General features: G+C 37.7%; 1 protein-coding gene across 9 annotated transcripts in view; it reads right to left on the bottom strand.

Moving 5' to 3' along the window:
• The window catches only part of PIAS2 (protein inhibitor of activated STAT 2), a 171,281-nt gene that overhangs the window by 38,937 nt on the left and 114,296 nt on the right, over positions 1 to 18,048 (bottom strand). For 5 of the 9 annotated variants that reach the window (XR_005200443.1, XR_001825577.2, XM_017529695.2 and 2 more), the window contains one exon: positions 13,505 to 15,774. The exons of 2 other annotated variants lie outside the window; for them this stretch is intronic. Coding sequence is in view for 5 of the 7 variants with exons in the window: in XM_017529695.2 (XP_017385184.1) it covers positions 15,592 to 15,774 (183 nt within the window). In the remaining 2 variants the exon portion in view is untranslated. Of the gene's footprint in view, positions 1 to 13,504; positions 15,775 to 18,048 lie in introns of those variants that run through there. 2 more of the 9 variants (XM_017529692.2, XM_017529693.2) reach the window with 2 other exon arrangements.

The following is an 18,048-nucleotide window of genomic DNA, read 5'->3' as shown; positions in this document are numbered from 1 at the left end:
ACCAGGATGGTCTCGATCTCTTGACCTCGTGATCCACCTGCCTCGGCCTCCCAAAGTGCTGGGATTACAGGCTTGGGCCACCGCGCCCGGCCCTTATTAGTCTTTTCAAATAACCACTTTTAAACATTAATTTGTTTCTGTTTCACTTATTTATACTCTTATTTTTTCATTTTTAAAACTTACTGTGGTACTCTAACAATCCATTTTCAGCCTAGCTTTTCTAACATATATTAATAGATTTGAGGCTATAAAATTCCCTCTAAATAATACTTACTCTAGCTGCACCCCTACCAACGTTTTGATATATCATGTTTTCATTGTCATTCAATTATACTTTCCAATATATCTTCCTCTTAAGCTCATGAGTTACTTAGAAGCACATTCCTTAAAAGTTCCAGACATAAAATTTTTCAAATGATCATTTTATCACTTAACTTTAGCTTAACTGCATAGTGGGGAGAACATACTTCTGTATTTCCAGCCTCTGAAATCTGAAATTTATGGCCTAGTATTTAATCAATGTCCCACCTTTATTCAAAATGTATATTCTACAGCTGTTTGATGTAATGTTCCATATGTTCACTAAATCAAGTTTGATAATGTTCAATTCATCTATACATTAGTTTTTTATATGCTTATTCTATCTATTACAGAAGGAAGTGTTACCATTTTCTGCAATGACTGGATTTTTTAAATCTCCATGCAGTTCTGACATTTTCTACACTACATCTTTTAGGGTCTTATTACTAGGTGCATATAACTTTTTTTTTTTTGAGACACCGTCTGGCTCTGTTGCTCAGGCTGCAGTGCAGTGGCGCAATCTCAGCTCACTGCAACCTCCACCCTCAGGCTCAAACCATCCTCCCACCTCAGCCTCCTGAGTAGCTGGGACTACAGACACATGCCACCATAACTGGCTAAATTTTGCATTTTTTTTTTGTAGACAGGGTTTTGCCATGGTCCCCAAGCTGGTCTTAAAACTACTGAGCTCAAGCCATCCTTAACCTCCCAAAGTGTTGGGATTACAGGCATGAGCCACAATGCCTGGCTGCATATAACTTTAAGATGGTTTTATCTAGCAATAATTCTGTGGCTGTTTTGTTTGATACAGGAAGTATTATATCAGAATTCTCTAGGTTACAATTTGCTCAGTGTATCTTTTGCTATCTTTTAAATTTCAACATTTGTTACTCTTATATTTTGTCTTTTGTAAATAGTATATTATTTAATATTTGATCATCTTTGTCTCATAACTAGAGGATTTAGTCCATTTTCATTTAGTGTAAAAGTGGACAACATGCAAGGACAAATGAAAACTCTAGGATAAAGAGTCAAAGGCAAATGCTAGAAATCAAAACACCATCATAGAAATGAAGAATCCCATTAATGAGCTCATCAACAGACTGGACACAGCTGAGGAAAGACCTAAGGGACTTGAAGAAATGTCAGTCAAAACTGAAATGCAAAGAGGAAAAATGAAAAAATGCACAACAAAATATTCAAAAACTATGGGAGAGTTACAAAAGGTGTAATACACAAACGGGAATACTAGAGGGAGAAGAAAGGGAACAGAGGAAATATGTGAAATAATGACAGAGAATTTCAAAATATTAGTGATAGATACCACACCACAGATCCAAGAAACTCTGAGAACATCAAACAGGGTAAATACCAAAAACAAAAATCACTTAGGCTACGATATTAAAACTGCAAAAAAATCGAAGAGAAAATCTTCAAAGAATCCAAAAGAACAAAACACTCAACCTATACAGAAGCATAAAAATTACCTTGTACTTCTCTTCAGAAACCATGTAAGCAATAAAAAAGGAGTGACATATTTAAACATCCTACCAGAAGTCTTAGCTATTGCAGTAAGATAAGACAAGGTAAGTAGACTGGGAAGAAAAAAATAAAACTTTCTCCACAGATGGCATGATTATTACAATTATAAAGAAAATCCAAAAGAATTGATGGGGAAACTTCTGGAACTAATAAGTGATTACAGCAAAGTTGGAGAATACAAGGCTGATATACAAAAGTTCACTGCTTTCTTATATTTAAGAAATAACAGTTGGAATTTGAAATAAAAACACAGTATCATTTATATTGCCATCATTTACATTAGTATTTCACTACCAAGTACAATACTTAGGTATATACCTAACACAATATATACAAGATCTACATGAGAAAAATTACAAGACCCTGATGAAAGAAATCAAAGGACTAAATAAGTAGAGAGATATTCCATGTCTATAAATAAGAAGACATTATTGTTGTTCTTCCCAACTTGATTTATAGAATCAACACAGTTCCAGTCAAAATCTCAGCAAGTTATTTTGTGGATTTCTACAAATTCAACCATGAAGAACAATGTCTGAGGACTTAGTCTATGTGACTTCATGACTAACCATAAAGCTATAGTAATCAAAACAGTGAAGTACTGGCAAAAGGAAAGACCAGCAGATCAATGGAAAAGAAAAGAGAGCACAGAAATAGACCTCACAAATGTAGTCAACTGTTTCTGTTTTTTTTTTTTTTTTTTTTTTTTTTGAGATGGAGTTTCACTGTGTTGCCCAGGCTGGAGTGCAGTGGCTTGATCTCAGCTCACTGCAACCTCCACCTCCCAGGTTCAAGTGATTTTCCTGCATCTGCCTCCTGAGTAGCTGGGACTACAGGTGCACACACCACCACACCTGGCTAACTTTTGTATTTTTAGTAGAGAGAGGGTTTCACCGTGTTGGCCAGGCTGGTTTTGAACTCCTGATGTCGAGAGATCCACCCGCCACAGCCTCCCAAAATGCTGGGATTACAGGCATGAGCCACTGAGGCCAGCCCTGATCTTTGACTAAGGAACAATGGCAATGGAAAAAAGATATCTTTTCACCAAATGGTGCTGCAACAACTGGAAATCCACATGTAAAAAAACAGATCTACAAACGGACCTCACACTCTACACAAAAATTAACTCGAAATGGATCAAAGTCCTAAATGTAAGAGTTAAAAATTGTAAAACTCTTGGAAGAAAAAATGTGGGTATATCTTCATGACTTCAAAATTTGGTTGGTAGTGGATTTTTAGATATAAAACCAAAAGCATGGACAACAAAGAAAAGGACAGATTGGAGACTTCCTCAAAATTTATCTGTGCTTCAAAGGACAGTATCAAGAAAGCAAAAAGACAATCCACAAAATGGGAGAAAATATTTGCAACTTCATATTTCTTAATGAGGGCCTTTACCTACAATATATGAAATACTCTTACAACTCAGTAATAAAGTCAGATAGCCCAATTAAAACATAGCCAAAGGATCTGAATAGACATTTCTCCAAAGAAATATATAAATGACCAGGCCAGGCAGTGACTCACACCTGTAATCCTAGCACTTTTGGAGGCTGAGGTGGGCGATCATTTGAACCCAGGGGTTTCAGACCATCCTGGGCAACCATCTCTACCAAAAATAAATAAATAAATAATCTGGGCATGATAGAAAAAAAAAGTAGCCGGGTGTGGTGGTGTGCACCTGTAGTTCCAGCTAGTCAGGAGGCTGAGGTGGGAGGATCACTTGAACTCAGGAGGTGGAGGCTGCAGTGACTGAGATCATGTAACTGCACTCCAGCCTCGGTGAAAGAGACCTTGTCTCTAAAAAAAGAAAGAAAGAAAATATACAAATGACCAATAAACACATGAAAAAAATGGTCAACATCATTTGATAAATGATTATTAGGGAAACACAAATCAAAACCATAATCAGTTAATATTTCCAACCCACTAGACTGGCTGTAATAAAAAATAATAACAAATGAATTGAAGAAATTGGAACCATCATACATTGCATGGTGAGCAGTAACTTTGGAAAAGTCTGGCAGTTCCTCAAAATGTTAAACACGGAGTTATATATGACCCACCAATGCTACTCCTAGGTCCATACCCTAGAGAAATGAAAATGTATGGATACAAATACATGTACATGAATGTTCACAGCATCATCATTTATAATAGCCAAACTGTGGAAACAATCCAAAAGTGAATCCAAACTAGTGAATGAATAAAGCATGGTATATCCATACAATGTTGTTATTTGGCCATGGAATAGAGTAAAACACTGATACATCCACAGCATGGGTAAACTTTGAAAACATTAGGCTAACTCAATAAAGCTGGTCACAAGACCACATATATGATTTGATATGAAGTGTTCAGAAAAGCAAATACCTAGAAACACAAAGTAGATCAGTGGTTGCCTAGTGTTGGGAAGTATAGTGCAATGAATGGGAGTGACTGCTAATGGCTATGTAGTTTCTTTTTAGGGTGAGAATAATGTTCTACAATGGATTGTGGTGATGATATACAATGCTGTGAAAATACTAAAAAAGCAATAAATCGTACATTTTAAATGGGTGAATTGTATATGCGTTAGGGGTGTGTGTGTTGGAATCCTCACCCTTCATTCCTCAGAATGTGATCTTACTTGGGAATAGGGTCTTTACAGAGGTAATCTAATTAAATGAGGTCATTAAGGTAGATCCTAATCCAATATGATGCTCGTCCTAACAGAAGGGAAATTTGGACACAGAGACAAACATGCACAGAAGAAAGACTATATGAAGAGACACAAGGAGAAGACTGCCACCTACAAGCCAATGAGAAAAGCATGAAACACATCCTTCCTTCAGAGTCCTTAGAAGGAAACAACCAGCTGACACCTTCATTTCAGACTTGCAGCCTGCAGATCATGAGACAATACACTTCTGTTAAGACACTCTGTGAAGCTTTGCAAAGGCAGCCCTAGCATATGCAAAGCTATATATGTAAAGCTTTACATATGTGTGTATATGTGTCTGCATATGTACAGCTTTACATATATATGTATACACACACAAAGGAACAGGAATATATACATATACACACACATATACATAAAGAGCTTATGAGAAAGTCACTTCAAATATAATGGCATAGTTAAGTTCCAAGTAAAAACTATTTTAGACACTTGATTAGCAAAACAAAATATCTTGGCCCTCACGGAACTTACATTCTAATGGAATATTAATAGTTGAGCATACCAAGAATGTAGGTCAAGTGGCTGGGGGAAATCCTGCTGACCAGCAAGATTACACCTACATTTCCAGGGCTGAGAGAAGAATATGAGTTCCCTAAGATAGAAAAAGACGTGTTGGCACAATAACCAAGAAATGAGAGACTGTGTCAACTGCAGATGTTGAAGCTAGTAAAAATCGAGTCCAAGAGACCTGGCAATTATGAGGACATTTGACTACAGCAAAAATAATTCAAGGAGTGTGATGGCAGCTGAGATTCCAGCATGTCAACTATTTACCAGCATAGGAGATTACCTCTGCCATTCTCTTGCACCAATGTGACAAAACCCCAACCCTGAATAAATCCAGCCTCTGACCTCTTCCACAACTATGGCCTTGACAATGAACATTACTGAAGAAAACGCTGCCATTTAGCTATCACTGTAAGTCTACAGTGTCCAACTCACTGCTAGTCCATCCTCTAATTCTCCAGGATTGCTATTTCAAACTAGCTGTTGTCCTCATACATCATCCTTATCTTCTCACTTCTGGAATCAGCCACATCAATCACATGGTTCTCAAAGACATGAAAGCCAAACGGAAGTAATTCTTTTAACTCTGCCGTTCAAATGACACACATGCCTACATTCACACCCATCCCTTCATCTGCCTTTGATCTGGATGCCAACTTCCTCCTCCTGTTCAGGAACCTTGGTGTACCAATGATCTTGGTCAACCCCTCCTGTACCCCTGGCATTTTTACTTCTACTGTTTCTCTCCCACTATCCTATTAGCAATTAAACATGAAATTCAAGTTTCTTCCACTAGAAAACAAAAAAACGCTCACGCCTGTAATCCTAGCACTAGCTTTTTGGGAGGCTGAGGTAGGCAGATCACCTGAGGTCAGGAGTTCAAGACCAGCCTGGCCAACATGGTGAAACTCCTTCTCTATTAAAAATATAAACATTAGCTGTGCGTAGTGATGCATACCTATAATCCCAGCTCCTCGGAAGGCTGAGGCAGGACAATTGCCTGAACCCAGGAGGCAGAGGTTGCAGTGAGCAGAGATTACGCCACTGCACTCCAGCCTGGGCAACTGAGAGGCTCTGTCTTTAAAAAAAAAAAAAAGAAAAAAAAAATTCCCTCAACGACACACAATTGTGTAGCTCTTCCCCTCATTTAACAGTTTTTTAAACAGTTGCCCATACTTGTTACTGCATTTCTTTACTTTGGGGTCCTTCCCCACTGGTCACTCCACTGCAATTGTTCTTGATGAAATTACTAGATACAGCCTGGTTAAGAAAGCCAAAGGAAGACAAAAATTACCTTAATTCCTCATTTATAAGATGCATATTCAACCCTCCCCAACATTTTAATAGGATGCATACTGAAGAACTTTCATTGACCAATGAAAGCAATAGGTCACAGTGTAATTAGAAGGTTTAATTTTTCTTTGTTTACATTAATCTTATAATCAGGTACTTAGATTCAATCAAATACGGTGTCGTTTTAAATGAAAGGTTTTTTTTTTTTTTTTTAAAAACGGATACTTACTTTTTCAGGTTGTATTAGCAGCTTTTAACTTCACTAACCACTTGGTCTTGAAATACTTCATTTTTTAGCCTCTGCAATACCACATACTTTAGTTCCCCTTCGGTCTCAGCTGCTCCTTCTTGATCTCCTTGTTTTCCTTTTCCAGTCTTCTTTTCTCACTCATCAACTCCTCTGGATGAGTTCACACACTTTCATAGTTTCAGTGCTACTACCCATCAATTGTAGGATATGTCTTTAACTTATGAAATAGCAGGTAGGCATGTCTTTCAGATATCAGGTCAACTGATTCTTGTTCCAGGTCCAAAGTATTGAGTCTCACAATGATTTGGATCAGGTGGCTAGCCATGAGACTGAGGATAAATTACGTTTACATTTATAATTATATTGTATCATTCAGTGTGGCATACCTCACCCAGATAAGGTGGTCCTCAGTACATAACATAGAGTATATCACATGAAGAATTTCTCTAGCCTTTTATACACAGTAGGCTGGGTCTACAAAGAGCTGCTTAGGCTTCCAGGTTTAATACACCTATTCCCAAATTATTATCCCCACTATCTACTCACCCCTTGTTAATGGCCCGGGCCTCTGTAAGTTTTTGGAGTTCAGAAGGTCAGTGTGCTGCCTTCCAACACCTCAGCATCCATCTCCTATACCACCTACCCTAAATATGCACCTCCTTCTGTTTCCCTCTCTTGGTGAATGCTTGCTGCTCAGGTACTATATATTCCAAAGGTATTCAATTTCCAGTCAACATAAGTCAAATGCAAATCGTCATCCACCATTTCTTCATCCACAAATATTTACTGAGCACCTTCTATGCACCACATACCATGATAGGCTCTGGGATTCAAGTGAAAAAAGTTATCACCCTTGCCCTCATGGAGCTTACAATCTAGCAGGGGAAACAGACAATATGCAGGAATTATTTTACGTATTAATAGGATACAAACAGAGTACTGTGCTAAGAGGATAGTTAGGAAACACTTGGTTTTTAGATAGAATGATCAAGAAAGGAACTTCTGAGAAACTAGTTACAAACTGGATTTGAAGTTCGACTCCTCAACCACAAGCTGCATAGGCAAGTAAGTCACTTACCCTCTCAGAATCTGTTTCTGCATTTGTAATATGGAGATAATCACACCAAACTCAACAAATTCTCATTACTACTAATGATCATGAAAGCTCTTCAATGCCTCCTCATGGTTTTACAAGGCCCTTCATAATCTGTCTATGCATATTTCTCTTAATATTCCTTAGCAAACTTCTGGCAATTCTAAACATTTTCAGCCCTCTTTCTGGACAAGCTTTTAATTAATCCTCACATTTCTACACATTACTTCTAACAGATCATTGAAGTGGCTCATTTACATGCTCCTGTTGCACCCTATACTTTGCCTTTTACCATCAACATTGTAATCTCCCTACTTCACACCTCTGCTGATGCTACTGGAGCACAAATTTGGTGAGGGCAGGAACCTGTCTTGTGTTCCAAGCGCCTGATACAATGCCCGGCACCTAATATAACCTCAAATATTTGATGACTGAGACCATTTGTAAGCCAAGAGAAAAGCAGCAGTAGAGAGGTGAAAGACAAGAGAGGGGAAGTCTGATGGGGAAGGTCCAAAAGATGACAGGAGGAGACCAGAGTCAAAGGCTCATGCGGCTGAGCTGGCCTTAAAGGCCTACTTCATTCTCTGAGACTGGAATAAAGAAGGATGGAGGTCGGCATAGGTGGGGAGAAATCATGCTGACGGACTGCCCCTTCTGTTTGAATTAAGCAGCAAAGTCATCTTCTGAGAAGGATGTGGTCTGAAAGAGAGCAGTAACATTTGTTCTAACTCATGAGAATGGGCAAAGGAACTATGCCACGTCGTGTCAGACGATGGATAGGTGACTGAGGATTTGCTCAAGGCTGCAATAATGAAAGAGCAGTCGAAGCTAGACAAGTAGCAAAGAGGAAAACAGAAGGCATGGTTCAGTAGAAGAAAATGTTGGAGGTAAAGTAACCTAAACCTCACAGACCAACTTGGATAAATCACCTATAGAATGCTGAAGATAATGAAGAATGACCACCAGAATCATGACGGCAAGGAACACTGTGAGCCGAAGTCTCCAGCAATTAAAGGGGAGTAATAAGGCAGTTATAAGACTAAAGGTAGCTGATAGCATAACCTCTTGGCATGGGCTTCTGAGGCAGAGGCTTTTGACGAGGGATTACGATGGAGTAGGGAGGAAAGACAGCAATCACTGTATTGAGATATGTAGAATGTGAACATAGCCCACACTGGTGTGAGCAGTAGGGGATGGCAGGGCCTCAGGTGGCAACCAAATATGGGCAAGGCAGTGAAGAGAAAAATCAAAAGAAAAGGCTAAGATGTAGCCAAGCGTAGCCTAGGAAGAGGCAGTGGATGGATGACTGGTGGGGTGACTAGAACTTAACATAGAATGGAGATAAATGAAAGCAAAAATGGATGACAAGGGAGGTTTGTACTTTTAAAGACTGCAGAAAAACCAGGAATGAGACTCACAGATGCTTCCTTTCTGAAATCCCAGGCTTAATATTCAGTTCATCACTGTCTCCTATACATGATTCATCTTCACTCTAAACTGCCTCCTGTCTCTGTAAATAGTGCCATTAACATCCAAGTTACCCAGGCTTGAAAAATGGATTCAAACCTTATTCCTATATTCAGTCACTGAATCTTGAGTCTTCCTTTGAAATGGCTTCAGCATCCACTCCTTCCTTATTACGGTGGCCATCAACTGAAAACAGTTCTCATTAAGTCTAGATTCTCACACCAGTCTCCTAGATAGCACAGCTAATTAATGTCACTTCAGTTTAGGCAGAGGGCTTTCGGGGCAAATATAGGTCAGATTCCCAAGTTCACTACTCATTTGCTGTGACCTTGGGAAACTCATCTAAACCTGTTTCATTTGTAAATTGGGGAATACCACCACTTTCCTCTGAGGAGGCAATGCAAGAACGAGACATTCTTGGAAAGTTCTTTGCACTAAGTTTTTTTTTGTTTTGTTTTGAGTAAGAGTCTCACTCTGTCACCCGGCTGGAGTACAATGGCACACTATTGAGTCACTGCAACCTCTGCCTCCCAGGTTCAAGCAATTCTCATCCCTCAGCCTCCCAAGTAGCTGGGATTACAGACATGAGCCACTATGCACTGCTAATTTTTTGTACTTTTAGTAGTGATGGGGTTTCACCATGTTGGCCAGGCTGGTCTCAAACTCCTGGCCTCAAGTGCTCTGCCTGCCTTGGCCTCCCAGAGTGCTGGGATTACATGCATGAGACACCATACCCAACCTAAAAATTCTTGATTTTTGGAACCTTAATTATAAGCTGCCTGATGTCTGGAACCAAAACTTCTATAACACTCTATCCCACATGTACCCATAAAACACTCTGAATAAAAGTCTGAAGGCCAAAATAAGAGGCGTATTCTATTTTATAAAACAGTTAACACTCTGTCACTTAAAAGAATTAAGCTTTGAGAACATATAGCTTTTTTAAAAAGCCATTCAGAAATAGGAAGTAGTTTGGGAAATAATGATTGTGCTATGCCAATCAAGAAAATGTTGTGCCTCAAACATCTGAAGATAGCAATCTGTTTTCTCTTTCCCCGCAGCTACACTTATTGGAAACACGAGGGAATACAAAGTGAAAACAGGTAATGTTTGCCTGTTTTTATAGTTTTTAGCCTTACCACTCTTCAGTTTGGGGACAAAATGCCTTCGGCTCAGTAGATTCTACTGCCTTTGGGGAGCTTAGAAAGACCATAATGGGGCCTACAAGAAGAGGAAAAAGAGAGCTGACCTCTAAGGGTGGGCCCTAGGTACAAACGACTTTTTAAAAAAGTGACATCATTTTTGAACTAAAAATGAAAAACACAGTTTGACAATATTTGTGCAACTTTACAGTGCAAGAAAAATCATGTGAAAAGGTTGGATAGCCATATGTGCTTCTGAAATATGTCAAATCATATATATCATATATTTAATATACATAAATAATTTTTTTTTTTTTGGAGACAATCTCACTTTGTTACCCAGGCTGGAGTGCAGTGGCACAATCTCAGCTCACTGCAACCTCCACCTCCCAGGTTCAAGCGATTCTCCTGCCTTGGCCTCCCAAGTAGCTGGGACTATAGGTGCCTGCCACCACATCCAGCTAATGTTTGTAGTTCTGGTAGAGATGGGGTTTCACCATGTTAGCTAGGCTGGTCTTGAACTCCTGACTTCAGGTGATCCACCAACCGTGGCCTCACAAAGTGCTGGGATTATAGGCGTGAGCCTCCGTGCCCAGCCCATGTCAGATATATTTAAAACTAAGAAAGCCTGGGAAAGTCTCTGGCTTTGATCTACAAATTAGTTAACCCTGTTCCACAGGATCAGAAGGGCAGGTCTTAGTGTAGATGCCTGCATAAAGATAAAATGTTGTATGTTCTTGGAAACTATGGCTAGACCACTCTTCTTATACCATCTAGTTGGACTACAAATTAGCATACCCATTCGGAAAAGTGATATGAATCAATAACTATAAAAGTGTTCATACCCTTCACCAAAACGTCCACCTCCAGGATTTTATCCTAAGAAAGTAATTTATACACAAAAACATTCACTGTGGTAATATGAGATACAATCTAAACTCTTCAAAATAGGGAAATGTTATATGAATTATGGCACATCCATAACAATGGAGTACCATAAAATTAATAATAGTTGACACAGTTTTTAATGACATGGAATAATGCCTGTAGATTGAGGGGGAAACCCCAAGATACATATTACACTGAGAATGATGAAACTATGTAAAAATATGCAAAAGTAGCAAAGACACTAGCAAGGAATATGCAAAAATAGCAAAAGTGATTTTTTTCTGGTAACAGAATTATAGTCAATTGTTACACTTTTCTGTATTGTCTAAATTTTCCACAATGAGCATGTACTATCGACATAAACAGAAAAAACAAACACTATTTAACCAGGCAAGCATTAAAGAATGGACATTTTATACAGCTTTATTTATTTCTTTTAGGAACTGAGGGTTCCTAAAAAAGTGTGTGTGTGGGGGGTGTTACAAACCAGACACTTGGCAGGAGCATTAGATTCAAAAAGCAGAGAAACAGTTAATTCTTTTCTACCTGTTTCACCACATTCATTTAGAACTGTAGTAAAAAAGATGATGAATCAGGTTGAATTACCAAACATCAATCTAAATGACAACTTAAAGCTCCCACATCACATGGACGCAGGACCACTAAATCCAGTGTCAGACATGTTTAAATGGTGCACTGCTCTACATTTTTTTAAGATGAAGAGCTGGAAAATAATGGTAATGCCATTATGACATTCCATGAAAATGCAGAAAATCTTGCAGGAAAATTTAAGAAAATAAAAATGTTTACTAAAGAAAGAATGGACCAGCTAAGTGCTTTTTTACCAACTGAAGGCTAGAGAAATGAAAGGCATACCTGTGAAATTAATGCTCTAAAAAAATTGACTTTACTTAAAATACAAACAAATGTCAACTAATGAATACTTTATTGGCAGAAGACAACTTGGTTAGAAATGGTGTTCAGTGTCTGAAAGGTCTGAACGTCCAAGTCAAAACAGTCCCTGTTCAATCCTACTTCACTTAAAATCCAACATTTTACCTTTCTTCAAATTCCTCAAGACTAAGAAAAACTCGAGTTTTATACCAAGAATTACAAATCAACTTATACTCACTATCCCTTACCCATGCATCATATTTTCATCCTAACTTTTCTGAAACACATTACCAGATAAGTGCCATATAACCTAAATTCACCTCAATGCTTTGATTTTGCCTTTACAATTACCTTAGGATAGATGCCAAGTTTTTATAACTTCTGGCCAGAAAACCCTGAAGTGGCTCATCTAAAGGTCAGAAAGTGAGTGAAAGCAGACCTCAGGCACAAAGCTATTTTCAGCACCAATTACACTGTGGGGGGTTACCAGAGCAAGAAAAGTCCTTCATATTTCTAAGTGAAAAAGATAAAAAAATTTGACTTTAGAAGACTGACAATTACTGCTCCTTTCCTAAGACATTCCAGAGAATCACTAGTTGGCTGACAATGTAGGTGACAGCTAAGATGACCCCTCTGAAATTCCCTTATATTTGGTTGAGCAGAAATCTGGGCTAGAAAAATAAACTACTAGAAAGTCAGGGTCTGGACAGAAACAGGGACCATATTAAAGGCTGATGGCTTAACCATCATGATTATGCCTTTGTCATAAGGCCAAAGGCATAAAGTACTAATGTCCAAAGACAGACACACAATGTAAGCCCCAATTTTAAGATTATAAACTTCAAAGTGTATTATTTATTTATTTAGAGACAGCATTTCACTCTTGTTGCCCAGGCTGGAGTGCAATGGGGCACTATTGGCTCACCACAACCTCCGCCTCCCAGGTTCAAGTGATTCTGCCTCAGTGTTCCGAGTAGCTGGGATTACAGACATGCACTGCCACGTACAGCTAATTTTGTATTTTTAGTAGAGACAGGGTTTCTCCATGTTGGTCAGGCTGGTCTCAAACTCCCAACCTTGGGTGATCCACCCACGCTGACCTCCCAAATTGCTGGGATTACAGGTGTGAGCCACTGCACCCAGCCTCCAACTATATTTTTTAAAATGCTAGTTGCCTGTATGAGATAAATTAAAAATTTATATGTAATTTCAGTGTAAAACTCCAAAACTGAACATTAAAACTGTTCACAGAAAATAGAAAAAAAAAAAAATCACAATTACAAAAGCACAGAGGTATCAGTTATAAGAACCAAGTAAATAAACTAATTTCTATTAATATTCTCATTTACTTTACAAAGCTTTGTTCATTAAATTGGGGGAGTCTGACAATCTAAAGCATAACAAAATAACAAATATACATCATTTCTTTATTAACAAATTATACCACACAAATCACATTAAACATTTTCTATCTGATTACAGAGTCAACAGAAATTGCACCTGTATTTAGGGCAGCAAAATAAAATTTTATTAGAAAGAAATACTATATCTGGACCAAAAAACTTCAACATGGTTTGGAAATGTAATGACTAAGAAGGTAAAACTGGCAACAATGGTGCAACTACTACTGGAAGATTTGGGGCTTTCCCCCCCCCAATCTTTAAAATAAGCAGTCCCCACAAAGGGATAATCCACTGAATAAGGAGACGATGTAGCCAAAGAATGGATGATATGGAAAACCACATGAAATTAAATCAATGTAAAAAGAGCACACAAAGGCCATGGAAACTTGAGAAGATGGAAAAAAAAAAGACACAACAACAACACGCAAAAACAAGTCAGCTCCTTGGAGTTGTACCAACTCTTAAATATTACATCCCTATTCTAACTGAAATAGAAGAGTCCTCACCTGGGCACTTCAGTTTGAGAAATCAATTGGTTAGACTGGCCATTAAAAACAAAAAAAGGACTTTGTTTTTAAGGTAGATAAAGCTTAGAGAGAGAAAGCTAAACAGAAAAGTACTAAATCCTTGTGAACTCAAAAATGATTTAGGAGGTCAAATGATGCAAACTGTAAAACTTAGATGAAAATGTTTCTCTAAGAGTAAAACCCAGTTTTCTGTGTGATTTAAAACCAAACACACACACTATGGAAGAGAAATTTTCAAAGTGCACCCAATAAAACCTCAGAGGTTCCTTGGAGTGTTTGGGGTAGCATGGATTGAGACAGGAAGTGGGTTCAGGCCCATCCTCCCCAAACTTTCTCCACTTTAATTCAAACATTTCTAATTCTCTTTTGTCTTTTGTGGTTTCAGGGAAGATTTCCTCTTAAAAAAATGAAAAAGAATTCTAATGCTGTCCCTTTCCCTAAGTTTGAAAATCTCTGCTGAGACTGAAATTACACTGGCGAGAAATATGATCATAAATCTAAAACGCATTTTCTATGTTAGTGCTACCAAAATACAAAGTTTTAACAAATATTTGATTACTATTCTGTGAAATAAATGAGCAAATTCAGTTCCTGGGAAGAAATTACATTTTGTTATTACCACCTCCCAAAATCTGCTCTTCTGCTGGCTTCCAGATATCAATATTTGATAGTGCTAACAAATTTCTAACAAACATTCCAGTCATACCACACCTCAAAGACATTTCATTCAATGGCTGTATAGAATTTCTTTTTTGAGAAGGTAAGCCTCAAATTTGTAACTCTAGAATGAAGAGCGTACAGTTACTAAAAATATAATAATACACATTATGTCAGGGCAGAATCTGCATAGTGCTCTTAAACATAATCACCAATGAAGAGTAGCCAAATTCCAGAACTTCACACAGCATTAATTAGCAAACAACATCAAAGCGTAAATGATAACCAGGAAAAAAACACATAACACAAATGCCATTTTTTCTTTGATGGGATCATGAAGAAAAGTGGAACTGCAGGAAGAAAAGTGGAACTCAAGCTTTGGCCACTTACTGAAACTTCATTACTTCAATGAAACAGAACAGATTTCCGTGGAAAGGACTCATTCAGCAAACGTAAGTTCTTTCCATATATTTTTTTCCTTCACATAAGGTTAAACAGAAGTGGCTGTCATTCTAGAATCAGTGGTTACAATGTTTTTTTTTTTTTAATTAGAAAAAAGTTTACTTGAATATTTACATAATTTATTGCTCTATTATAACAAAAACTTTTTTTCACTGATTTGTAGACTCCATCCATTAATGTACGAAAATGAAATCCATCTCTCAGGAAGATACAGTTATGACTGAATGTATCTGATGCTGAGAGTACAGTATGATTAAGAAAAATCCTTGCATGTCATTTGGTTCTTGTTTCAGTCTTCTGTGTTCACCTCAGAAAGCAAAAGAATCCATTTGACTTTCAATAAATAACAAATCGTTAAAAAAAAAAAAAAAAAGTTTCCAAAGACTAGAAATCCAAGAAAAAGCAGTTCTGATGAGTGATTCCCAGAATCAAGTGAGTCCTCCGTTAGTCCAATGAGATGATGTCAGGAATGTTACTTCCACTGCTGGTTATGACCCCTGTCTCACTCCTGCTGCTGGATGAACTAACATGAGTACTGCTTTCATGGGAGCTGGTGGTGGTGACAGACGTACTGCTTGCTGTTAAGGGTGAGGTGAGACTATCCAAAAACATAGGAGGACAGTACTGCTTGAAACAAACAATGATGTCAATGAGGAAGAGGCTACTTGATTTTAAATAGAGACTAGAAATTATTAAATATGCACAAGCAATAGCCACATTATTTAAATCCCACTGGGATTTAAAAATTGCTCAAAACTCCACATCTTTGGGTGGAAGGTGGCATGAATTTAGCTATTTTACATTATTTAGATAATGCAGCATATTCTTGATTCTCTCTAAACTTGTGGAACTTGTTTGCTGACCACATACAAAGGTAAAAGTACAAACAATGTCAACAATAACTGAAGTCATTTAATACTAAATATTGGCCCTCCAATTACAATTCATACTTAATCTCAAAAGGAATTTGCTCCCTAACTGTATTTAGTTGGGTGTCAATTTTGAAAGAATCGTTTTGCTTACACTGGCATTTTTGCTTAATACCATTTAAAAAAGTATTTGTTAGCCTTTCTTAGTGTGAATTGAATATCAAACAGATCTTTTATGAATGTTAAGGCTGACCAGCTGAATGATCGCATTGGACTCCTTTGTATATAAACATAAAATATATGTGTCATCAGAATGACAACATTCACTCTAAAACAGAGACTACACAGTAGCTATCACAGGATGCTCAGTAGAAAATTATCTCAGGTAATCACAAAGTTTTACAATAAATGTTAAAGAAGATTTAATCTCATCTTCCTTGTGATGCCTGCTCAACACCCCTTTCCTAGTGCTCGTATTTCACAAGTCCCCTTACAATCCTGACTGCTGATCCCAAACAAGTACAAACCTGAGTGTACTACTCTAATATTGTCCAAGAGGAGTGAAGAGAGATGAGCTAAAAACATTGTATCAGTATAGAATATTTTACGTGAGAAACAACTGCACTTCAGCAAAACAAGAGGCCTAGAGATATCTTGCAAGAGATGTTTTAAGTTTGTCATTAGTTCAACTGTATGAAAGATCAGTAAGCAAATCTGATTCATATTCCTCATTCTATAGATTATGCAGCTTATCATTAGAGACACTGGATTACAAAACAGGAATTTAGAAGTCAAGTTATTTAGACTACATGATTTCCAAGACCCGTGAATAAAACAGTCCCAGGTTTAAGTTGCCAGTCAGAGGGATAGCAATAACTAAAATTCAAGCTGCCCTTCAAAAGAACAAGTTATTTAATGCTTTGGAAGGATAACTGTTTCGGTTCATCAATAAAATCCATGCTACACACAGAATCAAGGGACATTAGTTATGGAGAGAAGAGCAGTTCTTAAAGAGCTTCTAAGGAGCTCTGAAGACTGTTGAATTGTCAGGTATTAAACCTCTTTTCTAAAATCAAATCAATTTCTAACTTTCCACTAAAACTGGGGAGCAAATCGAGAACAAACCCCAGAAGCTTACATTTTATTCCTGCTAACTCTCAGGCAGTTTTGGATTGCCTTGTAAGAAAAAGATATTCTTCATTTATGAAAGTAGTGCTAGATGCTACAGTCCTGCCATCAATAGGCTCTATGCATTGAATTCTTAATAGTACTCAGGTTGCAGCCACTTAAGTTCTAACCTTGTATCACTTATTGTAGATACAATAACAGGAATTAAGGAATAATATGGAGGTCAAGTAGTAAAACCTAAGGATTCTACGGCAAACTGAAGGCCCCACCTTACCCTTCTACTACTGACTCACCAAGTAAGTTAGACCACTACTAAGTATACAAAATAGAGCTATGAAATAAAAACCTCTAGGTTCCAAGATAATTTTAAAAAGAACTGATCAAATAAAAATCAGTAATCCTTTAAGTCTGAAGAATAAATTTCCTAGAAAAATATACAGATACCTTTGCTAGGTACTTTTGTTATATATACTGCTATAAAGAGGTCAACTCAGAATGACAAGAAATTCCTGAGTCTGCATATTACCATGGGCCCAAATTTCTAGTGCTGTTCATGTAATCAGAAACAGAGTACTGAAACAGGAGGCTGATACAGGACCTGTGCTTAGCTGACTGAGCAGCTTGTGAAGCAGTGACCTGTGGTTCTTCCTCTGTAGGTTTCTATACTTAACTCCTCTCCAAGTCTATTGTTCTGTGTCACTTTCTCCCTCCACTTTTATCATGCCTTCTCCTCCTCTGCTCTGCCTCTGCTATAAGCCTGTCTATGCAATCCACACTCACTGCAAGGTCTTCATGTTGGGACTCTGAGCTATTAGAGTTTCTCATCTTTGACTGAGAAAACAGGGATGACTGACATAAAGCAACTTGAAACTGGGGTCTCCCCAAAGTCTAAATTTGAATGTCT

This window comes from Cebus imitator, unplaced genomic scaffold, assembly GCF_001604975.1.
Source record: "Cebus imitator isolate Cc_AM_T3 unplaced genomic scaffold, Cebus_imitator-1.0 Scaffold60, whole genome shotgun sequence".
Taxonomy (NCBI): Eukaryota; Metazoa; Chordata; class Mammalia; order Primates; family Cebidae; genus Cebus; species Cebus imitator.
The sequence above is the reverse complement of the archived record's forward strand: the minus strand, read 5'-3'. Positions and strand labels throughout refer to the sequence as shown.